At 34.6% G+C, this 27,685-nt stretch overlaps 3 protein-coding genes across 4 annotated transcripts; 2 read left to right on the top strand and 1 right to left on the bottom strand.

Annotated features, from left to right (window-relative positions):
* Nucleotides 1-502: 502 nt before the first annotated feature.
* On the top strand, nucleotides 503-3,311 carry LOC143912549 (peroxiredoxin-6-like). The gene is made up of 5 exons (XM_077431837.1): nucleotides 503-810; nucleotides 2,393-2,549; nucleotides 2,622-2,839; nucleotides 2,923-2,998; nucleotides 3,075-3,311. The coding sequence occupies exons 1-5, from the start codon at nucleotides 728-730 to the stop codon at nucleotides 3,201-3,203; spliced, it is 663 nt and encodes a 220-aa protein (XP_077287963.1). The 5' UTR covers nucleotides 503-727; the 3' UTR covers nucleotides 3,204-3,311.
* A 3,156-nt stretch (nucleotides 3,312-6,467) lies between these two features.
* On the top strand, nucleotides 6,468-8,452 carry LOC143919661 (salivary endonuclease-like). Its single transcript, XM_077442092.1, has 4 exons — nucleotides 6,468-6,681; nucleotides 6,770-7,488; nucleotides 7,572-7,763; nucleotides 7,843-8,452. Exons 1-4 carry the CDS (start codon nucleotides 6,624-6,626, stop codon nucleotides 8,113-8,115), a joined length of 1,242 nt encoding a protein of 413 aa, XP_077298218.1. The 5' UTR covers nucleotides 6,468-6,623; the 3' UTR covers nucleotides 8,116-8,452.
* Nucleotides 8,453-11,927: 3,475 nt separating this feature from the next.
* LOC143912535 (uncharacterized) lies at nucleotides 11,928-22,861 on the bottom strand. 2 transcript variants are annotated; one of them, XM_077431829.1, is made up of 11 exons: nucleotides 22,391-22,764; nucleotides 15,476-15,624; nucleotides 15,189-15,399; nucleotides 15,034-15,108; nucleotides 13,790-13,874; nucleotides 13,580-13,719; nucleotides 13,462-13,513; nucleotides 12,532-12,701; nucleotides 12,390-12,445; nucleotides 12,268-12,315; nucleotides 11,928-12,156 (listed from the first exon to the last, which is right to left on the bottom strand). In XM_077431829.1, the coding sequence occupies exons 1-11, from the start codon at nucleotides 22,490-22,492 to the stop codon at nucleotides 12,096-12,098; spliced, it is 1,149 nt and encodes a 382-aa protein (XP_077287955.1). In that variant the 5' UTR covers nucleotides 22,493-22,764; the 3' UTR covers nucleotides 11,928-12,095. The 2 variants fall into 2 exon arrangements, with proteins under 2 accessions (XP_077287955.1, XP_077287949.1); XM_077431823.1 differs by having other exon boundaries at nucleotides 11,929-12,156; nucleotides 12,532-12,704; nucleotides 22,391-22,861.
* Nucleotides 22,862-27,685: the final 4,824 nt, after the last annotated feature.

The raw sequence follows: 27,685 nt of genomic DNA, 5'->3' as shown, positions 1-27,685 counted from the left end.
TATGTGTTTTTTTTTTCGTTTCTCTAATAATAATCCAATTTGGTCAATCAATTTTCAAAATAATATGTACATATATATTGTACAAATGCTAAGGGTTATTAATATTAAATCATATATCAATTCATTTTCAAATCTACCAGCTGAAATGAAAAAAAAAACTTAATTGAAAGATCGTAATTAACCGTAGTACAATTTTGAATAATTGTTTTAAAAGGCTCTTCTATATTTTACTTCACTCATTGGTCTGACAACATATTGATATTATATCCTACATTCTTCCGATCGTTTTGAAACTTTGCTATTTTGCGCAGTTTGGTCAACAATAGATATTCAAATCAATTCCGCCAGTACGATGGTGAAAAATAATCGTAATAGACACGTTTAAAAAATGCTACAATTTTAACCATCTTGATTACAAGGTTTTTCTTGGTTTTTATATTCAGTCCCCTATTTTATTACATACTTTAAAACGTTATCCTGATTAAATGGTTTTTATGGGCATACTGCCATTGCACTCTAAGGACGTGACATGTACATATGTACATATAACTCAAATTGCTAGTAGTGAAAGTTGTAGAGCCATGGTGTTGTATGAACTTACGTACAATGTACATATGTATGTATGTAGCCTTATGTAATATTATATGTACATATAATCAAGCTTGTTACCGTTGAATTGATTCACTACCAGCCAGTTCTACTTAGCGATCACAACACTTCCATCATCATGCGTTTAGGAGCTACTATTCCCAACTTTAAATCTAACACCACAAAGGGACCCATCGATTTTTATTCATGGGTTGGAAATTCGTGAGTTATTATTTCAAATTCGTAAATTAATTCCTTTTTTAAATTAAGTGTAAATTTAAAAATTATTTGATTCGGTACATAGTTACTAACTTTATGCCAGCATATATAAAAAAAAAACAATTAAAAATTAAAGTTCCATTAAAATATTTGGACTCAGTATTTATTTTAATCGGGTACTATCAGGTGTAAAATTTAGTAAAAAAAATTAAATTACATGTATTTAGTTATTGGTGATTAATGTACAAGATAAAATTAGATTTTTTTTCACAAGCATGTTCTGCATTATTTCCAGTGCTTATATTTTATAGTATATATTATACTATATCATACAAATACACTTTAAATAATATTTATAGATAGGTTAATATACATATGTATATGTACATATATATATATATATATATATATATATATATATATATATATATATATATATATATATATATATATATAATTAGTACATCAGTATGCAGGATGTATTTGTATGTAAATGATTTTAACTATAAGATATATGCAACATTACTTTTATTATTATCATAATCTGCAGCATGCTTTACATAATAACAAATTTGTAGTTGCGCAACATTAACATTTCCATAACAAGTTTCTATGATCGACATACATATGTATGTATGTACATACTTGGGTCCTATGTTCTAGCCCAATAGCCATTGAGATATTTTCTTATTTTTATATTGCATACATTCTAGGTTAAGGTAACTATTTTTAAATGTTATTTGGTTTTAAATGGGTCTTTCTGCTTTACTGGTTGACTAATTTGGATATAGCATACAATCATATGCTTAGTGTGTATGTATACATTATAACAGGGTTTTTTTTGAAAAAACAGGTGCCGGAACTCACTTCTCCTCAAGTTTTATTATTTGAAAAGATTATATTCAAATTATATTATATAAAATATTCGTTTGAAACATAAAAAAATGCCGAGAAAACAAGGTGCCGGAACGCCGTTCCTCCACGTTACATGGGAAAAAAGCATTATACTGATACATACAAATTATTGACATTGAAAGTGACCGTATTGTATAAAAAAATTGATTGTCATGAATTTATGACATTGTAAAAGTTTAAATTAGTACTGCATATTATTTAAACAAAATAAAGATGGGCGATAGTTGTGTTAGTGATTTATTGAAAGTTTTCATTTAATTGTTATTTTTTACTAAATGAGATAAAAATCAATATAAATAAAAGTAAAATTGTTTTATGATTCCCAAAATGAAAAATTATATTTTTTTAAATGATGAAAATCAGTGTAGATTAAACAGTGTTATCATTATTGAAGTAAAAAATAACTCTAGGATATTGATTTATATGATAAATATCGTGAATTATCTATTTAAAGTGTATAATACGAATAATACATACATTTATTGACAATGCACCACATACATGACAATGTACCACATATAATATTGTTTGAGATTATGTCAAACATCATAAATTTCCAATACATTATACAAACATATACATACATTTTCATGTAGTATAAAATCCATTATGCTAAATTTCACCATCATGATATAAAACCGATTAAAACTAATAGATTTTTATTTATCAGGTGGTGTGTTCTTTTCTCTCATCCAGCTGATTTCACTCCAGTTTGCACAACTGAATTGGGTAGAATCGCTGTACATTTTCCATTTTTTGAAAAGAGGGGTGTTAAACTTTTAGCACATTCATGCGACAAACTTCAAAGCCATATTGATTGGGTTAATGTTAGTAGAATTTTTTTACATCGAAAATTATTTGATGCCAGTGGTGTTTAAGCCTTATTTTTGCTCACACAGGATATTAAGTCATATTGTCTTGATATTCCCGGGGAATTTCCTTATCCTATTATCGGAGATGAGACAAGAGAATTGGCTATTAAATTAGACATGATCGACGAGAAAGATGCCAACAATCCTGAGATGGCCATGACCGTACGATCTTTGTATATCATAGATCCAAACAAGAAACTTAGACTTTCGATGCAATATCCAACATCAACTGGAAGAAACGTTGAGTCAGTATCCAAATATTATTATTTCATTTATGTATAATATTATAATGTATGTAATTTTTTTTATTGAATTAATATGTGTTCAGTGAAATACTACGTGTAATTGATTCTCTGCAACTCACTGATAAAATGAAAGTAATCGCAACTCCTGCAAACTGGGTGGTAAGTGATAAAGTTTTATCATTCTCTTACTTATCTTTCTTGCAATAAATAGATATTATATTATCTTGTTTTCCAGCCCGGGGAAAAGGTCATGATTTTACCTGATGTATCTGATGATGAAATAAAAAGATTGTTTCCAAAAGGTATCGACACTGTTACCATGCCTTCAGGATGTGTTTACATAAGAACAACAACAAACTACTAAATTTCTTATATAGACATCAAGCAAAAATTCTTTATTTTGTTAAAAACATGTATTTAATATTGAAAAATAAAGATTTTTGACATACTACAGTATTTATATGCTTTTAATCTAATCTATAATTTGGAAAGGGACTTTGTATGTATGTAAATATCCTTGGTCGTCGTCGTCGTTTTCGTCGTCGTCGTCTTCGTCCGTAGATCGGTGACGTCATCGAACACGTGATTCGATTTTTTTTTTTTCGATCCATGGGCGCCGATTTGTTTTTTTCGTTTCAATGGATTCACCCCCGCGGGGGCGCAAAGCGAGTAGTTTCATGGGGCCCCGCCAGGGGCGCCACAAGGGGCGTAGCCCCGTGGGGCTCAAAAGGGGGCGCCACAAGGGGCGCAGCCCCGTGGGGCCCCGAAGGGGGCCCGGGGGGCCCAGCCTCATGGGGCGCAGCCCCATGGGGCTCAAAAGGGGGTGCCACAAGGGGCGCAGCCCCGTGAAGCCCCGAAGGGGGCGCGGGGGGCCCAGCCTCATGGGGCGCAGCCCCATGGGGCTCAAAAGGGGGCGCCACAAGGGGCGCAGCCCCGTGGGGCCCCGAAGGGGGCCCGGGGGGCCCAGCCTCATGGGGCGCAGCCCCATGAGGCTCAAAAGGGGGCGCCACAAGGGGCGCAGCCCCGTGGGGCCCCGAAGGGGGCCCGGGGGGCCCAGCCTCATGGGGCGCAGCCCCATGGGGCTCAAAAGGGGGCGCCACAAGGGGCGCAGCCCCGTGGGGCCCCGAAGGGGGCCCGGGGGGCCCAGCCTCATGGGGCGCAGCCCCATGGGGCTCAAAAGGGGGCGCCACAAGGGGCGCAGCCCCGTGAAGCCCCGAAGGGGGCCCGGGGGGCCCAGCCTCATGGGGCGCAGCCCCATGGGGCTCAAAAGGGGGCGCCACAAGGGGCGCAGCCCCGTGGGGCCCCGAAGGGGGCCCGGGGGGCCCAGCCTCATGGGGCGCAGCCCCATGGGGCTCAAAAGGGGGCGCCACAAGGGGCGCAGCCCCGTGGGGCCCCGAAGGGGGCCCGGGGGGCCCAGCCTCATGGGGCGCAGCCCCATGGGGCTCAAAAGGGGGCGCCACAAGGGGCGCAGCCCCGTGGGGCCCCGAAGGGGGCCCGGGGGGCCCAGCCTCATGGGGCGCAGCCCCATGGGGCTCAAAAGGGGGCGCCACAAGGGGCGCAGCCCCGTGGGGCCCCGAAGGGGGCCCGGGGGGCCCAGCCTCATGGGGCGCAGCCCCATGGGGCTCAAAAGGGGGCGCCACAAGGGGCGCAGCCCCGTGGGGCCCCGAAGGGGGCCCGGGGGGCCCAGCCTCATGGGGCGCAAGCCCTAATAGGCATTAACTAAGGGGGGCGAAGCCCTAGACGGCAATTAATCATGGGGGCGCGGAGGGGCGAAGCCCTAAAAGGCAACTGATCATGGGGGCGAAGCCTTAGACGGCATTTAATCATGGGGGCGCGGAGGGGCGAAGCCCTAAAAGGCATTAACTAAGGGGGGCGAAGCCCTAAACGGCAATTAATCTTGGGGACGCGGGGGGCGAAGCCCTAAAAGGCAACTGATCATGGGGGCGAAGCCTTAGACGGCATTTAATCATGGGGGCGCGGAGGGGCGAAGCCCTAAAAGGCATTAACTAAGGGGGGCGAAGCCCTAAACGGCAATTAATCTTGGGGGCGCGGGGGGCGAAGCCCTAAAAGGCATTAACTAGGGGGGGCGAAGCCCTAGACGGCATTTAATCATGGGGGTGCGGAGGGGCGAAGCCCTAAAAGGCATTAACTAAGGGGGGCGAAGCCCGAAACGGCAATTAATCTTGGGGGCGCGGGGGGCGAAGCCCTAAAAGGCATTAACTAAGGGGGGCGAAGCCCTAGACGGCTTTGAATCATGGGGGCGCGGAGGGGCGAAGCCCTAAAAGGCAACTGATCATGGGGGCGAAGCCTTAGACGGCATTTAATCATGGGGGCGCGGAGGGGCGAAGCCCTAAAAGGCATTAACTAAGGGGGGCGAAGCCCTAAACGGCAATTAATCTTGGGGGCGCGGGGGGCGAAGCCCTAAAAGGCAACTGATCATGGGGGCGAAGCCTTAGACGGCATTTTATCATGGGGGCGCGGAGGGGCGAAGCCCTAAAAGGCATTAACTAAGGGGGGCGAAGCCCTAAACGGCAATTAATCTTGGGGGCGTGGGGGGCGAAGCCCTAAAAGGCAACTGATCATGGGAGCGAAGCCTTAGACGGCATTTAATCATGGGGGCGCGGAGGGGCGAAGCCCTAAAAGGCATTAACTAAGGGGGGCGAAGCCCTAAACGGCAATTAATCTTGGGGGCGCGGGGGGCGAAGCCCTAAAAGGCATTAACTAAGGGGGGCGAAGCCCTAGACGGCATTTAATCATGGGGGTGCGGAGGGGCGAAGCCCTAAAAGGCATTAACTAAGGGGGGCGAAGCCCTAAACGGCAATTAACCTTTGGGGCGCGGGGGGCGAAGCCCTAAAAGGCATTAACTTAGGGGGGCGAAGCCCTAGACGGCTTTTAATCATGGGGGCGCGGAGGGGCGAAGCCCTAAAAGGCAACTGATCATGGGGGCGAAGCCCTAAACGGCAATTGCTCATGGGGCGTGGAGGGGCGAAGCCCTAGAAGGCAAAAAAAAATTTTGATTTTTTTTTTTTGATTTTTTTAAAAAATTTTTTTGATTTTTTTTTTATTTTTTTTTTGATTTTTTTTTATTTTTTTTTTTTGATTTTTTTTTTTATTTTTTTTTTATTTTTTTTTTAAATTTTTAAATTTATTTTAAATTTTTTTTTTTTTTAATTAAATTAGCTTAGTCATGTTTAAGCGGTTTATATTATAAACACTGAGCGAAGCCGGGTAATACAGCTAGTAAAATATAACTATCTTTCGTAACCTTGGTTTTTTAAACTCCTCAAATTGTTGAAACCTTACATTACATATGACATAAATATTTTTACATATGTAATTGTGTGTAGCATTTGTAATAAAATTTTCTAGGTGTAAATCAGAACTCTAAATGTATCTATAAAATACAGATGCTGCTTTACTACACTGATGAATCTAATTCTATAATTAATTATTTTTAAATAGTATTCAGCATCATGACATAATTAAAATATATATATATATATATATATATATATATATATATATATATATATATATATATATATATATATATATATATAAAACTATTATGAAATTATCCTATCTAATTCCATGAAATATTACAATAATATATTTACGTGGTTCACCTATGACACAATAGTGTATTGAGATAGCAGAGGTCATTTTAATTTACAACAACATCTGATATAATTGACGTTGAACAAGATTTCATTTTGAGGTTTGAGCAGTCATTCTGCGTTGGTGGAACTCGAACATCGTCTTCAAATAATATACATAAATCGATATGTGGAAAGCATATTTTTTCACATTTGCTATATTTTATGTTGATGTCATCAATGCAAGTGAGTAAATTTTTCACACAAAAAACAAATTTCATAATATGCATATACCTACGTTTAACCTTAAATTTATTTTTATAAATTGATGTAGATTGCGTGCTGAATGTCAAAGAAGATCTTAACAAAAATCATCCATTAATATTATCAGGACATGATGATAAATGGATATCATTGGCTCACTCTTCTAAAGGATCTGTCGATATAGAACGAGATGAAATTGTTCGCTTTGCATGCCCATCGGCAAGTTCGTCCAAAAAGAATTCTTTTAAATCTGCTGATCTTCGGTCAACGGTAGTTTCAGCGAAATGTAAAAGCGGCAAGGAGTTTGAAATAAGCCAAAAGACATATAAATTCAGTGACCTCATGTGCAATTATCCTCCTGAGTTCACCGAAGTGAGCACAGGGCAACAATGCCTGGGGTCTGACACTGAGCTTATTAAAATTGGTTTCCAAATTGATAGAGATTTTGTCGCCGAATATACAGTTTGTTTCAACAAAAAGGAAAAGCTCACCTTGTACACAGAAGTGACAGTTTCTGGCGACATTGAAAAAGCAGTAACGGCTAAATATGATCAGAGTTGGACGACAAGTCTAAGTCAGTTTGGCAACGTTGATGTTGATTCTGCTTATGTATCAAGCAACCAAGCAAAAACGTTTAAAAAAATACTGAACAAAGATTTCTTTGATAAAGATAGATGCTATTTAGAGAAAGGGAAATTAGTTTCAAATTCAGATCTTTTATTTTTACCGGAACAAGCATCAACCTCTCATTACTTAAATGCAGTACCACAATGGAGTACGTGCAACAGGGTAAAAAAATTATATTCATTATTATTGGTATTGGTAATGTAATAGTAATGAAATAATACTAATTTTAATTTATAATATTTCAGAAAAATTGGATTGAAATTGAGAAAAGAGTAAATAATTTAGCTAAATCTTTCAATAGGCCGCTTACAGTATATACAGGCACATACAGGAAAATGAGTCTTCCAGCCAAATGGGGATTCTCATACAAAGACATGTATTTACATTATAATAGTGATTCTGATAAAGCAATTCCAGTCCCACTTTACATCTGGAAGGTTTGTTTTATTCTTTATTTGCATATTAATTATGAAGAAAATACTTTCATATAAATGATTGACCATAAATTAATTTCAGGTTGTATACGATCCACATTCACAAAAGTCTGTTGCAATAATTCAAATCAACAACCCTCATCTAACTTTGACCGACATTGACAGCTTTGTGTTATGTGAAGATATATGCAAAAACGTTAATTGGCTAAATTTCCTTGAACGCAAGACAATTGTCGATGGTTATACTTATTGCTGTGATCTTCCCAATTTCGAATTTGGTTTTGCTTTCAAAAAGAGTCCTTTCCCAAAGGCTCGTGGCGGCATTTTGAGAGATGATAACTACAAAAGTGGATAAAATTTAATTGAAGATGTAACACCAATGAAATTTATTTTTTAGTATATACCCAAATGTAGTAGCTATGTTTATTAAAAAAAATAATTATATTAGAATTCAATTGTACATACGTACATACATTTACACATGTATACATTTGTTTTTTAATTTCATTTTATATCTCCTTACATTCCTACCTTTACTAGTTGACAACATGTAAGTCCTCCGTCTTCTATATACATACATATGTATGTATATCATCTTATTTTTAATTCCCTTTAAAACATAAAATATAGCAATAAAAGTACATATAGTGTATATACATACATTCAAGTATAATAATAAAAATAGGTTATAAAAAAGATATTTTTTTATTATTAAAAACAATACATCCTATAACTAAATAACAGATATTTAGTAACAATTTTTAATAAATGTTGTTCATATTTCTGATTTTCAAATGTTCAATTTTATATTATACGAGCATATTATGGTTTAAAACAAATGTCATCATTTTCTTTGGCTATTTTTTAATATGATTATGTTTGTTGGTATTCATTACTAACCTCTTCTTAGTTCATTTTTATTTATAACTTGAACTTTTAAATCAAGTATCGCGAGATAGATGCTCGTCAAAATATGCTTCGTGTTCCGATTTGGTCAGCATAAATTCTGGCAATGAAACTCCCAAGGATTTACTATATCTAGGAACAGTTTCTACCCAAAACGCACCTTTTGATTCTTCTGATGCAAACTCTGTAGGATCAGCAATATCGTCCAATCTCGAGTGAGCTGAGGGACTCTCATCTAGTGGTGTATTTTCATTTGCTCTTGCTTTCCTCTCCTCCTTTGTGGCACTTCTTTTGACGTTTCTTTTAACTGGACCCTCAAGTTTGCTAGCTTCTGTGGGATCTCCGACGATGTAATATTTATTAGCCTCACTTTCGGATAGCTCGGATATTTTTTTGTCATCTTGACTTCCATATTTTTTGAAGAATTGTTTTTTCTTAAGGTTGATAGGTGGATAAATGGGATATTCTGTAGTGGACAAGATAAATTCATTCGCTGGAGCAGGTTTAGATGTAGATACGATTTGACTTTCTGCCTCATCATTTCCGGAATTGTTTGGATTTTGGGATTCTGGCTTTGAGTTAAATTCTTTAACTTCTTTATATGCTAAATGACTGCTTTTTGGTGCTGATTCTGATACAAACATACACTCCTCGTGTTTCAAACCATTTTTATCAGTACACTGGTAACATGTCATGTGGTTTTTGAACACCTTTTTACAATCTGATCTATCTTTCTTCGCAAATTCAGCCAATACATGTTCGACATTCTTCTTTGGTTCGTTGTCAGTAAAGAATCCAGGAATAGACGAACTATAATCTTTCTCTTCTTCATCATAGTCATCAGATTTTTCAGGTTGTTGTTGTTTGTATTCTGAATATTTATTGGATTCAGAAGAATCAATCTCTGGATTTTGAGATTGGGTATAGTAACTGTGATACTTTGGTTGTTTTACCAACTTTTGTGATTTTTTGGGGTTCACTTGATATCTAGCTTCGCCTCGAGTTGGCAGTTTACTTTCAATAATTTTTTGAGATTTTGTCAATGGTGCCGATTCTTGAGTCGTTGGTTTTTCTTTGTGCTCCGATTTAGCAGTCTCTTCTGGTTCTTCTGGCTCATCATTGCTGTCGTACTTTTGCTCTTTCACGTACGCGTATTTATTGTTTTTAGGCTCTGAAACATATGAACATGATTCGAAACTACCTCCCGTTTTCGGATCTTGACACACCATGCACGTCATAGAATCTTTTTGTACTTTCTTGCAATTCTCAGGATTCTTTTTCACTTCAGCAGCTTGCTCTTCAGATTGACTTTTTATTTTTTCGTACTCATCAGATCCATACTCTTCATCTGATCCGTATTCGTATTCCTTTTGCTTAGAATCATCTCCGTAGCCTCCGAAATCTGGAGCAGTGTAACGACTACTTTCGTCAAATTCTTTAGGTCTGGAATTGTAATCGGAATGATATCCATAAGAAGGCTCATCACTTTGTTGTTCGGATTTTCTTTGTTTCTGACTCCTCCTGTTTCCAGAGTATCTTTTGGAACGGAATAATTTTGGGTCAAGTATAGGCAGTTGGGCATATGGATTTCCCCCAGAGTATCCGGCAGCTGCTAAAGTTTGGTAAGTGGGGATGGCAGCAGGTACAGATTGAAAACTATACTTTTTATAAGGAAGTAGGTGATCTTCGCTTTTGGGGCGAGGAGCTTCATTCAAATGTGGCACATTATAATTGGAAATTGTCGGAGGAGTATATAGATGAGAAGACTTTTCTTTATAAGCGGCCAACGGACCACCACTGCCAGCTTCTTGATTTTTCTTGTAATTATTTTCGTGCTTAGTCTTTAAGTTGAATTGAAGAGGTGCTCGACTTATAGCTGAGGTTTGCGCGGTCGCTTTCGTTCTTTCAATTTCAACTCTATTTTGCTGATATCGATTCGGCTGAGGTACGACATCATCAGCTAAACCTTGACTAAAAGTCGGTATGAATCCAAAACTTTGTGGAGAGAATTGCTTATCTGATGCTGACTGGCCGCCGAAGATATCCTGTCCTATAACCTGAGATTCGGAGCCTCCAACGTCGAATGCGGATTGGTACTGTTTAGGTAATTTTTGAAAGACATCTGCAGATGCTGCACTGCTCAAACCTAAATATAATTAATATTATGTTTATACGTTCATATACATATGTATATCGTAATTATACATTTTTTAAAACTGGATAAAGCTGAAAAATTAAACTGAATATATACCAAAACTGCCTTCACCGAAAAGGGGCGAAAAATCCAGGGGCGTCACAAATCCATTGTCCTCGGGCGTATCATCTTTTGCTTCACTCTCAGACGAATAATCGTATGGAGCATCGTAGTGTTGGCAAACGGCAAACTTTGCCAAGTAAAGTACCGTCACCTGCAATTTAAAGATATTGTAATGTAACGGTGCATTTACAACGATGAATGTAAACTCTATCCTGACACGAAAATTTAAGAATTGTATTTTGTTTTTCAAAATTTTAACTGTTGTAATTGATAATTCATTTTTCATATGAACATCACATCACATATTTTTCGAATGTGTACCGTAAGTCCTAACGTCTTCGCGTAGTCCATAATCCTGTCAGGAGAAGAAAGCTCCCGTACGGGAAGCACTCGAGAACAATATCGTTATATGAATACCACAAAGCACTGGCGACTTCTCCGGAGACCACTTTGAAGAAAGTAACTGGCGTCAGCCGGCACTGAAGCATTTTATAGTTGGGTTTTGTAACCAATTGTTTTTTTTTTGTCCACAATACTGTTGCTGATACGTTTTGGTGAAAGAACCAAAGCATTGGAGCGAGTTCGGTAGTGAACCGTGTCCATCGTCGCGGTATGGCAATGTTCGGCCACCGACCTGGTGGACACTAGGTGTCATAATCGAACAAATATCGTTTGATAAACGTGGAAACTGTGCTACAATACTCTATTGAACTCGAAAATATAAAATGTTTTTCTTTTTATACATTACTGACATAATATTCTGATGACTGTTGGCGATAACGTGACATATTAAAAATATTTTGTATCTAAGCAATGTCCAGATTTAAGAGATGGACTATTAATTGGGTCACCAATCTACAAAGCGCAACATCAATGTTTAGCAACAAATCGAATGGTTGATCACTCAACTATCGAAATTGAACGAGGAATAAAATCTGTATACTTATTTTAATTTCAGAAATATGATCCATGTACACAGAATTTTAATAATTTACACATAAAGTAATACTAAAATAAATTTATTGTTCTCACACATACATACACATTCACATATTAATTATCATACATATTAATATAACTACGTACATTTAAATCATTTAAATAAATACAATACTTATGAAGTTAAAATAATATTTTTATAATTTTTTCCTAATGAATAATAAAATATATCACTATTCTTCTGTTTCTGATGGAAGTTTTCGTAAAGTCATCTTACTTTCTATGCTTTGGATTCTGTGAAATTAAATAAATGTAATCTTTTTTTCCCAAAAAATTATATATGAACTATTATTATTTAATAAATTTCTATTTATACATGAATATAATATGTACATTTATACTTACTTTTTGTTGAAAACTTTTGAATGAGGTACCTTATAGCGATCTGATATTCTGAAATAGAAATTATCATATAAATTAATTATTAGCTCCCATCTACAAATATAAATTTATGTAACATAAAATACTTGTAAACTGGTTTAATCTCGTCTCCCCATGGCCATGCTCTATTTAATTCTTCCATCTGTAACAATTAAAATTAACATTGATGTACCATTGCTAGAATATGTAATTTAAATAATTTAAATATTTTTATTTTTATTTTTTTACCTTTCTTAGTTTTTCAATTCTCTCCATTTCTTCGACGGTTAATTCGGGCTCAGATTCTGGTTCCGATTCAGGCTCAGGCTCAATTTCTTCTTCTGATTCTACTTCCACTTCCTCTGTGATTTGTTCACGTTCAGAATTTGGCTCAGCCACAGATAAATCTTCGTATTCTTCTTCTGAAAAACATTTCTCCATAAATATTAATGGGTACCATTCATCATCCCGGCAAATAAAAAAAAATGCCCCTATCTAAAATAGCTCACACGACAGATTCGGTTTTCACCCGGTAAATCAAACATCAAATGGGTTGCCAGTAACAAAAATAAAATATGACAAAAATAAATACCGACCCTAACAACCTAATCTTAAGTGAATAGGGCCAATCCTAACTTAACCTAACCTAACCTAACCCTTTAATAAATAAGTTTTGGCTGCTAAGATATTACGATTAGTCAGTGACAATGTAACTGGTTATGATTTCACTGAAACGTCAAATTTTATTTTTGTTACTGACAGTCCGTTTGATTTGATTTGTTTGATTTGCCGGGTGAACGCCGATTCTTTCATGCTAGCTATTTTAGCGGTCTCCCTCACAGGACCGAAAGTGAAACGCCCGAAAACGCAAATATCGGAAGGCAAATATCAAAAATCGAAAGACCCTATTTTAGAGTTGTTAATTTGACATTAAATGTCGTTTTGACATTTGTCTTGTAATTTATTTTACAGCCGTGCCAAAAATAGTATCCCAATATTAATACCTAGTGTAGATGGATATATTAAGTATATCCCACCTACACTAGGAACTGTAAATTTACTGGATTTTTTAATAATTAAATGTGGAAATCATTACATGCTTTTTAAATAATTGCACTTTTTGCGAAACCTAGTGTATATAAATCATTTGTATGAATTATTTATAAATGAATCATTTACCATCATTTTCTACCACTTCAGATACGGGCTCCGATTCAGCTTCTGGTTCGGGCTATAAAGTTTCATATTAGTCAGAGACGTTTTTCATAAATAACCCAAGTATTTGAAATGCATTTACTTCTGGTTCTTGTTCCGGTGGCAAAAGTCTGTAGATTCTTTCACTAACTGCAGTTAGAGACTTTTGTAATGCAGCCGGAAGTGCGCAAAGTGCTGCTAGCTGACGTTGCATACTGCGAAGTTGTTCTTCCATGCTGAGCTCTGTTATATCACAAAATCAATTGCAGTCAACTTTTTTGAGTTAATATGTAATGATTAATTTTTAAAATACCTGCTTCGGGCATCTCTTCTGGCATGATGGGTACTGCTATCTCTTCATCGGGAGGCGGTTGAGGCGGTTTTATCTTTGGTGGTTTCTGAAATGTTCGCCTTATCTAATTTTACTTTTATAATTTATTTATTTGGTCTTCTATTTAATAAGGGCACATAAAAACCAAAGAGGGATAGGTTTCAGCATTCTTCAAGCAAACGGTTCAATTATGCATCCAAATAAAATTTTAAAAAATTGAGTATTTTCACGAAGTTTAAAAATAGTACTTTATTTTCTTGAAATTATATTTATATTTTATATTATTATATATTTTCTTGAAACTATTCATATATATATAGGTATTTATGTACCTACATATGTATATACTATAAAGTATATATATATATATATATATATATATATATATATATATATATATATATATATATATATATATATATATATAAATATATATATATATATATATATATATATATATATATATATATATATATATATATATATATATATATATATATATACATATTATAGAAATTCTTACATCACAAATTTTAATGGAATGCATATTCGCCTCGTAAAAAAATATGTTTTGGGGTTTGAAGAATTAACATAACGCCAACGATTTCACAACAAATCTAAATGTCCTGAAAGTTGATGCATAGCTATTTCAGAATGTAGTACTCAAAATTTCGTGTACATTTTTTCAACTTTAAAGATACATCCGTTTGATATGAAAACGATGTATTAAAAATGCTTTAATATGGAACGGAAAGGAATTTAATAATGTAAACAAAACATGTATATAGTTTTTCAAAAATATTCATTTATTTTTTTGGACAATATATGTAATTCCTAACAAAAATGGGAATTGCTTGGGAAACACATTCCTTACAACATTCCAAAAACACAAATCACTCCTTGCACACATACCTTATATTAAAAAATAATAATAATATTACATTTTTTAAACTAATAAAATGCTATACAGATTTATTAATTTTCTGATTCAAAATATACGTACATATATTATACATATCAAGTACGTATGTATATTTTGTAAAAATATTCGAGATCGTAAAACAATTATTCAATTTTTCCTACATGCAATTTTTTCATAAATTTTGTTAAACAATACATATTATGTTAATTTGAAAATGCAAAAAGGGAGTTTTCCAACAATGTGGTCCTCGTCAAACTTTCTCTCCACCGATTGTGAACTTGTTGCAGAGAAAGTAAATGATTACCTCTGGAGAGGGGTCCAAAGATTTTTGCGCCATTGCTTGGCGGAAGTTTCTCAAAATTTTCTTGTGTGGTGCCTCCTAAAAATAAATTAATTATCTCAAAGTTCATCGATTTCGTTTCAATCGATTACTTCATTTGAATAATGAAAAATACCCACCTCATCTCCAGTAGCTTCTTCGATAAGCGGCGGAGGATTAGTATCAAGAACTACCGGATGCCAACATTTTCTAATGGCTGTTTCAGGACGAGGGGCAGGCCGTGGTGGAGAAAGATTCAACAAATTTACGTCGCCTCTTTGCGCTTCAAACTCCTCATCTTCATCAGTCATCATCTTTGCTTCAAGTTCTGCCGCTTCTTGATCTTGGAGACTACAATTTATATTTAAAATTTATGGGTTTGTTTTTTTTTATAATCATTATTCTTATTCGATATTTCGGTGATTACTTTGTGACTGTTAAGTCAACGCTGTCTTCAGATCCCAAGAGCGCATTGGCTTCCTTCAGTGCTAATTTATTAGTAGCCATTCCGTTAACTTTTAAAATTACGTCCCCAACTCTTAATCCAGCTCTATTCGCCTCGCCACCTTCTTGAACCTTTACAAAAATCAATCTAAAATTAAACATTATGAATACTGATTACAAAACGCAGTTCAATGCCATGTGGTATATGCGATCTGGTATAAATCGAAAGTTAAATTTGTGCTGAAAGTTTTTTGGACAGAAGCCAAGTGCGAAACAATAAAAATTATATTTGCACATCCGATTTGTAAAAGAAAAGATTGTTTAAATTATTATCTATAGTACTATACATTTATGAATCGGGAAGTGAGAATGTTATACACCTGTATAGTGGACGACCACGAGGTGAATACACTGCATTGACATTGAGTAGACACTCCATCAAAATATTTTATTTCATAAAATATTGTTAAATATAATATTTTTATTTAAAATTGTGTAATAAAGCTATATATGTATGTAACAATTTTTTTTTTTTGAATAACTAGTAAATAATAATAAAATAAGATATAATACATATACATACATACATATATTGTATGTAGATGTATGCACAATTATATTTGAAATAAAAATAGATTAAATTGATAAAAATCGATTTGGACATATGATAATTTGATAAATTGATTTAATTTTGCCAGGTACCCAACATCGATGTACAATATGTAAATCGCAATAAATAAATCTTCGCACTAATTTTTAAACCTTTAAAATTCAATTTTGGTCAAAACCAATATGTTCATGCTATTTTTAGGAACTTTTTCAAATATAGATAGCTCTGTGTGTACGTAAAAATAAGATCAAAAGAGTGCGAAGATTGTGAAACAGTTTCTATTCTCCGTTGAAAAGTATGCATTTTGGATTTAGTTAGTGTAACGAAATTTCACATAACAATAAGAATAATAAAAAAAATCAAGAACGACGTAATATCGTCAAATCTATCAACTGAAATACACTCGTTCTTAATTCTAAATGATGTGTACATTACGTATTATAATTGACCTCGGCGTGAGAATAGCAGGAGTATCGATGGATTCAGATGGATGGGACACTCGATGAAGGTGTCGACTTACACTAACGATTGATCAATCCGAATCGATAGATAGATGGATATAAATAGTTTTCAGGACAGTTCCTCGGAGACGGGTAGGGCACTTGCCGGCGGAATACAATGGAGCAGAAGCAGAAGCAGAAGCAGCGGCGGCAACAGCAGTGGTTGGTGTTGTTGTTCCCGGTAGAATTGGCGAGGGAGCAGCCTGTTCGTGTTGCGTCAACTGCTTTAGCCAGAACTGTTTGGAGATGTGCCATGACGAGGGGCGCACTTGGCACGCCCGTCTATCTACTCTTCCTCGACATCATCATTACGCTTTCTTTCTACTAAATTAATGTGATATTGACGCGAAATCGACCGGGCGCTCTCGGCAAATCGTAGAGATAAACATCAGAGAAATTAGCTGGTGAGATTTGAAAAAGCGATAAAAAAGTCAGGTGAAAAACTGTGAAAATTTCTCCTCTCGATCGAAAAGAATATAAAAAACAAAATGCATTGTAAAAATTGCGGGCATAAAGAGAAATTTTATTCGAAATAGTGGATTCGTTTATTTTATCGAGATAAGCCAGTTATCAATAGAATTTTTGTTATTGATCCACAAGAATAGTCGAAATATGATTTTTCTAAGTGGAATTTTATTTAATTCTCATATAAAGACAATTTAATATATTATCCCTATTAATTCAATTCAGATTCGTGTAAATACGAGTAAATATTAGTACGAGTTTTTAGTTGGAAATTTTACCGATTTAAAATTCAGCACACTTCTAGTTAACCCTTTTAAATGAAATCAAAAAATAGTGTGGCCAGAACACAATCCCAATAAAGATGTTTCAATATAAAATAGTATCAACAGTGGGAAAAAATCCAAAGTGAAAATACGTACTTTTGACTTTTGATTTGAACTGGACGACTACTTAGAGAGATTTGAAAGCTGAAAAGTATTACAAATGAAAGATAAAATACCCAAATATAGATTCCAATATTCATTTTGAACAGAAAATTGACAGATTTTGAGACATCGACCGAACAACACCAAGATATAGAAAAATTGCGCGATTTAAAAAACACATATATCTCCGAATCTCGAGCAAATCAAAAATTTTTTTATTACCAGATTCGTGTTCACTGGGCATAGATCTATATGAAAAGTCATATCTCGTCTCTGAACCAAAAAAAAAGTCGTCATTTGCCGAACAGTGTAATTTATAAATATGCTAGCTGAACCCGGCATGCGTTGCAATGCCATAATAACACATGCAATTCCTGTTCCTGTTTCCGTTCCCGTTCCCGTTTCTCGATGTCTTTCGATAAGTGAATGTTTCACTTTCAAATTAATACTTAATAATCAAATTAAATTAGAGTAATGATAATTTCTCGGAAAAACGCAGGCGGCCAACAAATTTGAAATTATTCAATAAGGAAGAAGGCCCTAGGCGCGCCAGTGAATCCGTGAATATTTAAAATTAACAAAAACAAATTAATATTCAAATAAATTTGAATAAAACAAAACTATTCAAATAAATTGTTTACTATGAGATTGGCCATTTTTAAGCGGTTTATATTACAAATACCAAGCAAAGCCGGTAACACTATAAATACAAACAAAAAATAAATAATTTACTATATCCACGTATTCTTTGTGTCCATGTGAAATCTTACCTATTATATTATACTTTCTTATTCAATTATTTAAAAAAAATAACAACCAACATATAGGTGTTTTTCTAATAGTTCTGATAGATTTATCGCATATTAAAAAAAATATATCAATAAGATCTTTTTTTTCAGTTTGCCATAGGGCCCGGAATTATTTTTCCCAGGGCACGAAATTCCTTTCGGCGGCCCTGGATTTATGTATGTATTATGAACATAAATTATAAACAATAAAAAGCATTACAAAATTAAAATAAAACTTCTAAATATGATTTTTATTTATTGGTAAAGTATAAATATGATAGTAAATGTTAATATTTTGGGATGGCCCCTGACATACTTAGACACTTTTCCCATTGAAGTTTATGACCTCACACCAATAAAAGGTCAACACAAGCATAGATTATGACAATTTGAAAAACAAATTGGCAATCGATCAAAATATATTGATTCGGGTGACGGAAGTTTGTGTGACTTAAAATGTAAGTATACCTACATCATCGAATTTATGTACCAGTTTGTATGCTCGTTTAAATTTTAACAGTCAACTTATGTAAATATTTGTGAACATGCCAAATTAAAACAATCAATTTTTAAAACTAGTAAAGATGTAAATATAAATGCAATATTTACAATTGACTCCAACGATGCCAAGTCGAAATTGATATCTTTCACGTTTCCATAATATGAAGAATAAAGTTGCATAGCTTGAATTACAATTCGACGCTGGCTCTGTTTTTCCATTATGATAACACTGCACTTTGTGCCGCACTATATGTTTACCTATTTTAACACATGGTAGTAATCTATATCTGAATGAATGTTTTGTTTAGCTTTGTTTTTTTTCAGTTCATTTTTTGTAAAAAGAAGATGCGTCGTAATTTAATAAACGAGTCATTGTGAAAAAAGCAAAAACCCATTGACTGGACAGCGAAAATTTGGCACGAGCTCCACACTAATTTATGATAATCGTTCGTCAAATATTTACTGTTAGTGAAAAATGTGTGAAATTTAAAAGAAATCCAATTAAAGTTTAATCACAATATATAATAACTATATGATATTGCGTGTAGCGTCGTGCACATTAAATTAGTTATTATTATCATATGTATACACATACGCAAGTGTTATTAAATTCATTATCAACAAATATTTTATAAATTATCAATACATTTAAAGTCAACACACCGAGATGTACATACATATATTTCAAGACAAAATATATACACAAAGAGTTTTATGATTTTTCATGTATTGTTGTTGTTGATTATTTTCAATGACATCTACTGTAAAATGAACAAACTACACACGAGTTTTCCTAACTTTTCCTAGCGAGTTCCTCGTGAAAAAGCAATTGGCACTAACTATAATGAACCGGTTAATTATAATAATAATAATTATCGAAATGTTTTCGTTTCGTTTGAGTTTGTACTTGTGCGAGAGTATATTCGCTACTGAAAAACGAATCTCCGATATTGATAACTTCATAGTCTGCCTGGCAGTAAATTGTAAGAATATCGCAAGATCTCTTGGCTTGTCTTTACCGTTTGTTAAATTTTAATGATCGGTTTTAGTTCGACGTTGCCCATCAATTTTGAAACAGACATCGATTAGTCCTATATGCATCATTTAGTATTTTGAAGTGTCTCAACAATACACATGAACTATTGAGACAGTCAGTAACATAAAAACCTAAAACTTTCAATGTGAGATGAGCGGTTTTGTTTTAATTTGTTTTTTTTTTCTATTCTACACAAATACGGTTTTTATGTTTTATACATGCATAATAATATATTATATGAATGTGTGTATGCTTAGACTGGAATTTGTACATCGCATATAATAGTAGCGTAATGCGTGCGTGTGTAGTGCATGCTGTTAACCATGCTCCATCTCTCTTTCTCCCCTTGGAATCGTATATCGTGGAAAGAGACGCGGCATAGTGTGGGCATAAGGCATTTGCGCATGAGCGATGTAGCTGTCACTTTGGGCAGTGAGTATCGTATATAATAATTGTTTTGTTTATGTCGGTCGATCAAATGGCGGCTTCCGTTGATCCAATTGCGATCTTTTACCGAGTGCACAAGTGTGTGCACCCAGGCCACTTACAGTATCAATTAAAAATATATAAAATTTATGGCGCGAATTGCAGTAATACTGATAATTAAAAGTTTCGGAGTAAGAAAATTTAGTACATTCAAAATAAACCGAAAATGTGATTGTGAAATGTGATGCATGAAAATCATGTAAAAGTGAATCGCAATCGTGAAGAAACTGCAAAATCAGTTATTGCATTGTCCTATTATGTCGCCAGATTCACGGTTCGTTGAACAATCGAAAAAAAAAACATCGACTTTAAGTCGAAGGAAGATTTATTTTTATTTCAAATATGTATACAAATAAAGGATTTTCCATTTCATACAAATCAAAATATGTACATACATACATACATAAATACATAGTAACATTGTAACAATGTAAACTCATTAATCACCAATGTCTCATAAAAAGATTATTTACTTACTCTTTAAATCATTTGTACTGTTTTTTAACCATCAGAAATATAAATAGTTTTTTTTATAAGAAACAGATGTATTGGAAAATGACATCGAGTAAAAGTCAAAATTACCATAAGAACGAAAAATTGATGTTCAAAAGCAACAAATAATTGAATTTTTCAATCGAGACCTGAAAAAGTCTCTAATAGATCTAACATTTGCATTTCGTACCAAAAAAATCGTATGTAAGTCGGGAAGAGTATGAATGCATATATATTCGTATTTACAAATGTATGTATGTACCAAATATCATATTATGTAGATAATTTAATACGGGTTGGTTTTTTACTTTATCTATGTTTTTTTTTTTGCTTTTTTGCCCATAAAGTAATATTTTAGTTGTTTTATTTTTAATTTGATTAAATTACATTATTTAAATATCACACTTTGGTAATATATGTACCTACATGGTTGAAATCTTTATCATTTTTTGCGCATAGGCAAAAGTTAAGAATTAATCACGACGTACATACATATATGTACAGCCATTTTCAAAATTTCCTTAGATTTCCTTAGAAATTTTATGTGAACAAATTAAGATCAGATTATTATCAATAATCTTTAATCGAATTAATAAGTCCAATTCAATATGAACGTTTGTATGGTATGTCCGGGCTGTGGAGTCGGTGTAGGAGTCGCGGTGCCGAAGCATTTCAATCGGAGTCGGAGTCGAAGATGTAATAAAAAAATCCGACTCTGACTACTTTTTTTTATTATTTTCTTTAATTAATCGTATTACGGTATGTGTTAACTAGAGTATCCAATTTTATTGAATTAAATCCACTAATAAATTGAAATTTAATAATTTCTTTATAAAAATCATGAAAACATTATAAATTAAATCGTTGAAGTACACGTATTTTGATGTGTTGCAGCCAAAACCGATTGTTTCCTTCGTCTCATACATTTTTATGATTCTCATTTTGTTTATTTAACTGATTTATTTGTATATGAAATTCATAAACATACACTATGAATGTACTTTTTATTTATACATATTTCATTACCAATAATTCAATAACTTCGATTACTCGTCTAATTTTAGTGATTTTTTATATTCCTTTACATTTTTACATTTTGAAAATCGTTATTATTTTTATTAGTGACAATATCATACGTTGGCAAAAGAAGTTCATCTTACTAAAATCGTCCAAGTTGGAGTTTGGAGTTGGAGTCGGAGTCGAATTATAAGATACAGTCGGAGTCGTTGATAAATTTTGAAGCCAATCTACAGTCCCGATGTATAAAATTAAAACAAAAGAAATTGAGCGTTTCTTTTAAAAATGGATACATTCATTATATACATTTTTGTTTTATTCCAGGATTAAAATGTAGTCTGTTCATTAATCAAAACTGTGTAGCACAGAGTACAATTTCTCAAAATAGAAAAAAAAATCTGTGGCTACAATCTCGAAACCAATAGTTTTCCATCTTATTTTGAAGAATTATGATTCTCATTTCACGTTTCCATATACATATTTACAATGTTTCGTCAAGCTATGTACATATATATGTATGTATGTAGTACAAGTCGAAGCAAGAAAGAACCCAACAATGTCGAAGCTCAGACACTTACCTCGTAGATGGTGAGCGGCATGTTGAAGGTAACCCCTCCGGTGAGCTGAAAACCCCATCCCACAGAGTTGTCCCTGCGGGAGAGACGCACTTCGCAAGGCATATTCCTCAAACACCAGTCAACACCCGCGACGACGACGTCAACCAGCCGCGACAAGCACAAAAAAAGCAGACGGAAGGAACGACCGCTGGGTACGTATGGGTCGCAATTGCGGAATTCCGATCGCAATCGTTGGAGAAAGTGTAACGATTTGGCGAAGCAGAGGCACGTTGCACAATTGGGACTCTAGGCAGCCCTGCGGTATTCTTGGCGACACTGGTTTGGTGGTGTCGACCACGAAGACGACCACGACGACGAAGACGACCACCACGACCAAAGGGGAAGGAGATTGACTAGCGTGCGCGACATTCCCACTGTATAAATAAACTGACGGTTTGTGTCCCGCTCGCACTGTCATCGGCGACCTCTTCCAAGACCATCCGGATGGACAGGAGCGCGTCCATCCTGGACACGAAGACGTTTCGGTAATTATAGAACTCGGAATGCAAGCGGTGAAGTCGTCGGCGTCGCTGGAGATGAATCATGGGATCGATGTTGCAATGAACTTTCGCAAAATAAGAATATCGTCGTCAAAATACATACATATTTGAAAAACTCGATGTCTTCATCTCTCGATATTTTACCAATTCTATTTGGCAGGGTCTTAAGTACATACACATACATATATAAGAAGAAAATGCACATATAGTTGTATTAGATCACTTCGAATCGTGAGATAAAGATACCGTCTTAATGTTGATAGATCGGCAATCATTTAGACTCGTTTTGTCATAAATCAGCCGAATCGCTAGACATTATTCAACAAGTGAAAGTTGGAAAACTTTAGTATGTATATCAGACAAACAAACAAACATTCATCTTGTGCATACTTTATTTCGAATGTCGCTATATACGTACATTTTATCCGCGAAATATGTACATAACGGTATCTCATTTATTGAAATATCTTGCGTAATGACATTTTTCTAGGGCTTACTGTCGCCTTCTGTAAACGACATGATCGAATTTTAGCAATGGTTATGAAGCTGTTGCAAATGTTTACATGGAAACGTCTCAACAATACAATCACCGAATTCAGTCAATCGTAAAAAAAATAGAGAAGGTATTTCTCTCTTTTACTCCAAATCTTGCCAGCAAACAAATAATAAAATTAAAATTAATTATCCACATGAACAAATGTATGGTAGGGTGGTATATGTGTAAAAGTTATCTTTAAACGCTATACTTATGTATATGTAAGCATATAAAAAAAAACTAATTCATTCTTATGCACATTTATATATTTATGTACATATGTATGTATGTACATACATATGTATATTTTCAAATTCTTATATTGATATCCCAATAAGCAAAAGTATCATATTATTATGAACATTGTATAAAAAATGTTTGTATGATACGTAACAAAAATTAAAACTGTGCATTAACTCTAAATGAGCATAATTATTTATTATCTTTAAAACTGAAAAAATTTCAACCGGTGGCGTTGAAATGCCAGTTTTACGCCAAAGTATTCGATGAATCGAATAAACTTTATTTGGTTTAGTCTAGTACATTTGTATAGTACATATGTAGAACCGAAATGAAAAACTCTGTGAAATTGTTTTACTATGTTACTACAAGTTGTTCCACCCAGCTTTTCTCGATATTTGTCAAATAAAACGCTTAAACATGGCTAATCTAATAGTAAACAATTAAACATTCATTTGATTTTTTATTACATTTATTTGAATCGAAAAAAAAAATTTAACGACAGCCAATCAGAAACGAATTACACGCACAGCGATATTCATTACAAGTTTATTTTATTATTTACTAGTTGTTTTACCCGGCTTCGCTCAGTATTTGTGATATAAACAGCGTAAACATGGCGAATCTAATAGTGAATATTTATTTGCATTTTTACCAAATTTATTTGACTCGAAAAAAAATAATATTCAACCAATCGAATCGTCTTCATATAAACTTTGACTTATTTTCAATTCCCAACCAAAAATACTTACAAACTTACATACAAAGTCTCTTTAGAAATCATATATTAGATATGTTACAGTGAAAGCATATTTCAAGTGAAAATATATTTTCACCAATTCAAGCTGTGAAAATGTATCAAACAACGAATTAACAACGTTTTACTCTATAAATTTAACCCTAACATCCCAATCTTAAATGAATAGGTCTAACCCTTACTTGAGCTAACCTATCCTAACCCTTAAATAATACCAACCCTAACAATCTAATCTTAAATGAATAAAACCAACCCTGAAAATGTACCTGGTAATGATTTCACTGAAATGTCAGTGAAAATATATTGTTACTCGAAATATAATTTCACTGTGACAGATATAAATACATATAAGATTAAAACAACATTGGTAACGAGTTCTCTAAATTTTTCAACTCTATGGTAGCCAATGAAGTAAATACGAACTTTGACTTTGTGCTGGCGAATCGCCTATGATAAACGTTCTATTTAACTTATGAGAGCAGTGCGTCTCTCTAATTAGCAACGAATCGCTAACTATGTATAGACCAGCTTTTCTCAAACTTTTATTAATGTTTTCAAACGTATGAACATGTAATGATTATTGCCGAAACGAAAAATATGTAAAAATGATATCATAAATACATTTAATATTAGTCGGGAAGTTCAATGTTTTAATATAATCTACTAAAGTAAGAAAAAAATATTTCACAAATACGTACACAAGTTAAATATGTCCATATGTTTATATGGTGCTAAGCTGTCGGTATTATACAAATTAAAAAAAAAAATATATATATATATATATATATATATATATATATATATATATATATATATATATATATATATATATATATATATATATATGAGTTCGGTCTATCGTGTCATGCGGGGAAGACGTGCTTTTGCGTTCTCCCCGCTACTACTCGCTTAAACCCGGCTATTGCACGAAATTAAATCTAAAAACTTAACCATCCACTCACTTATTTTACTAATTGCATCCTAGTATAATTTAAGTGTAAAAATAATCAGTAGATCGGTCGTAAAGCGTATTTATATCAGTGAATTCGTAAAATTTTGTCATATTAGTTTTTTTTTTGTGTCTAAAATCTGTGCAAAGTCAATACGGCCGGGGTATATTCGTAATATCTCCCTACCTGAATACAAAAAAAGGTCCTTTCCCGTCAGTCAATAGTTTGTCCCACAGAAGCAATAAATCTTCCACATAATTGCTTCCAGCAAAATTTTTAACGAACTTTATTTAATAACAAGCAGAAACAGTGTTTCCCAACTGTCTATCAGTTCTTTTTCATATTTAAATTATATCAAAGTAATTCGTGTAATTTTATATTCTTTACTAAAAGTTATTATTAAAATATTAAATTGCAAACCGCACTCACATATATAAATCCGTTGTCTCCAAAGAGGCGTCTCACGATAAAGATTTGTAAAAGTAGTATAACAATTGCTAATCTATTATTATCATAACTAACTACTTCCACTTACAAAGTAACCCTGTTCAATGGCATGTTATAACCCATAAGTGATCCAAGTGATACCTAGGATGAAAATCCGACACCTGACCTGAATACAGAGAAGAGTCTACGGCGGTTATGACTCAATCCTTGAATGGAATTCTCTCTCAAGTACCGCCTTTTTCTCAACACATCTTGGATAAATGCGAGAAAAATAATATCCAAACCTCCAACAAGGTAAGAGTGACGATGGATGATAGCTTAGCTAATAGAAATCTGTATGTAGCTACATACAATGTAAGAACGTTATCGAGTGAAGGAAGTGTGCTTGCATTAGAGAATTAATTAGAAAATATCAATTGGGATATAGTAGGACTTAGTGAAGTAAGACGAAAACAGCAAAACCAAATAATCCTAAAAAGTGGTAACTGTCTCTACTGGAGAGGGCTACCAAATGGTAGAATAGGAGGAGTAGGGTTTCTTATCAATAAGAGAATAGAAAGAAATATTATAGAAATAAGTGACATATCGGAACGTATATGCTATATAGTATTAAGAATCTCGAGCAGGTATACTTGTCAAATCTTCCAAGTGTACGCCCCCACATCTAGCCACCCAGACGAGGAAATAGAAGACTTCTACGAAAAAATACAGGGCGCATACGATAATAGCCGTCATCACTTTAAAATAATCATGGGCGACTTTAACGCAAAAATAGGACAAAAGGCAAATACAGAAAGAGCAGTAGGCAATTTTGGTACCGGCCAAAGAAACGACAGAGGCGATCGCCTCATAGAATTCGCAGAACACAACAGGCTCTTTATCACTAATTCATTTTTCAAGAAAAACACCAACAATAAGTGGACTTGGGAGAGTCCTAAAGGAGACAGAAACGAAATCGATTTCATCCTAACAAATGCCCTGCACTCCGTTAAAGACGTTAGTGTTTTAAGTAAAGTAGATATAGGTAGCGATCACAGATTAGTCCGTGCCAGGATGGCCATTAATATAAATTGCGAACGTAGGAAATTAATAAAAGGATGCAGTAACTCTCCAGATTTCGCTCAACTAAGGTCTAGGAAAAAGGAATTCGAACTCGAACTTGGAAATCGATACGGGAAATTAAACCCAGAAGCAGACATCGAGGAATTGAACACTGTAATTAGTTCGGTTCTAGCCTCAACAGGTAAGAAATTAGTTGGACTCAGGAAACAGATTAAGCTTAGCAAAATTTCAGAGGAAACCAAAAATCTAATTAAGCATAAAAGGAAGTTAGATAGGGATAATAATAAGCAAGAATACAATCTAGTAAATAAGGAAATTAAGAAGAGAATAGTCAGGGATGTCAGGGATTTTAACAGCAAGCTAATAGAAAATACCATTAAGAATAACCGTAGCCTGAAAAAGTGCAAACAAGATCTTTTCTTAGGCAAAAACCAAATGATCGCAATCAGATCAGAGAGCGGAGTAATAATTAGGAATAGAGAAGAGATCATAGACAGAGTTTATACGTTCTATGCAAAACTTTACGAGAACAACAACGGTCAATTTCCCGCTCCGGAATCGACACACGGCCAAAGGGTTCCTGCAGTATTGCCTAGCGAAGTAGAGGCCGCGCTAAAAACTGCAAAGAACGGTAAAACCCCAGGGGAAGATAATATTCCCATTGACTTACTAAAATGTGGCGGCCCCCCCTAATTAATATCTTAGCTAGGCTTTTCAGCAAATGCATCCAGAACCAAGCTATACCAGAAGGATGGAATAACGCAA

Source organism: Arctopsyche grandis, chromosome 1, assembly GCF_051622035.1.
Source record: "Arctopsyche grandis isolate Sample6627 chromosome 1, ASM5162203v2, whole genome shotgun sequence".
NCBI classification, from domain to species: domain Eukaryota; kingdom Metazoa; phylum Arthropoda; class Insecta; order Trichoptera; family Hydropsychidae; genus Arctopsyche; species Arctopsyche grandis.
This window is presented reverse-complemented; position numbering and strand designations above follow the sequence as displayed.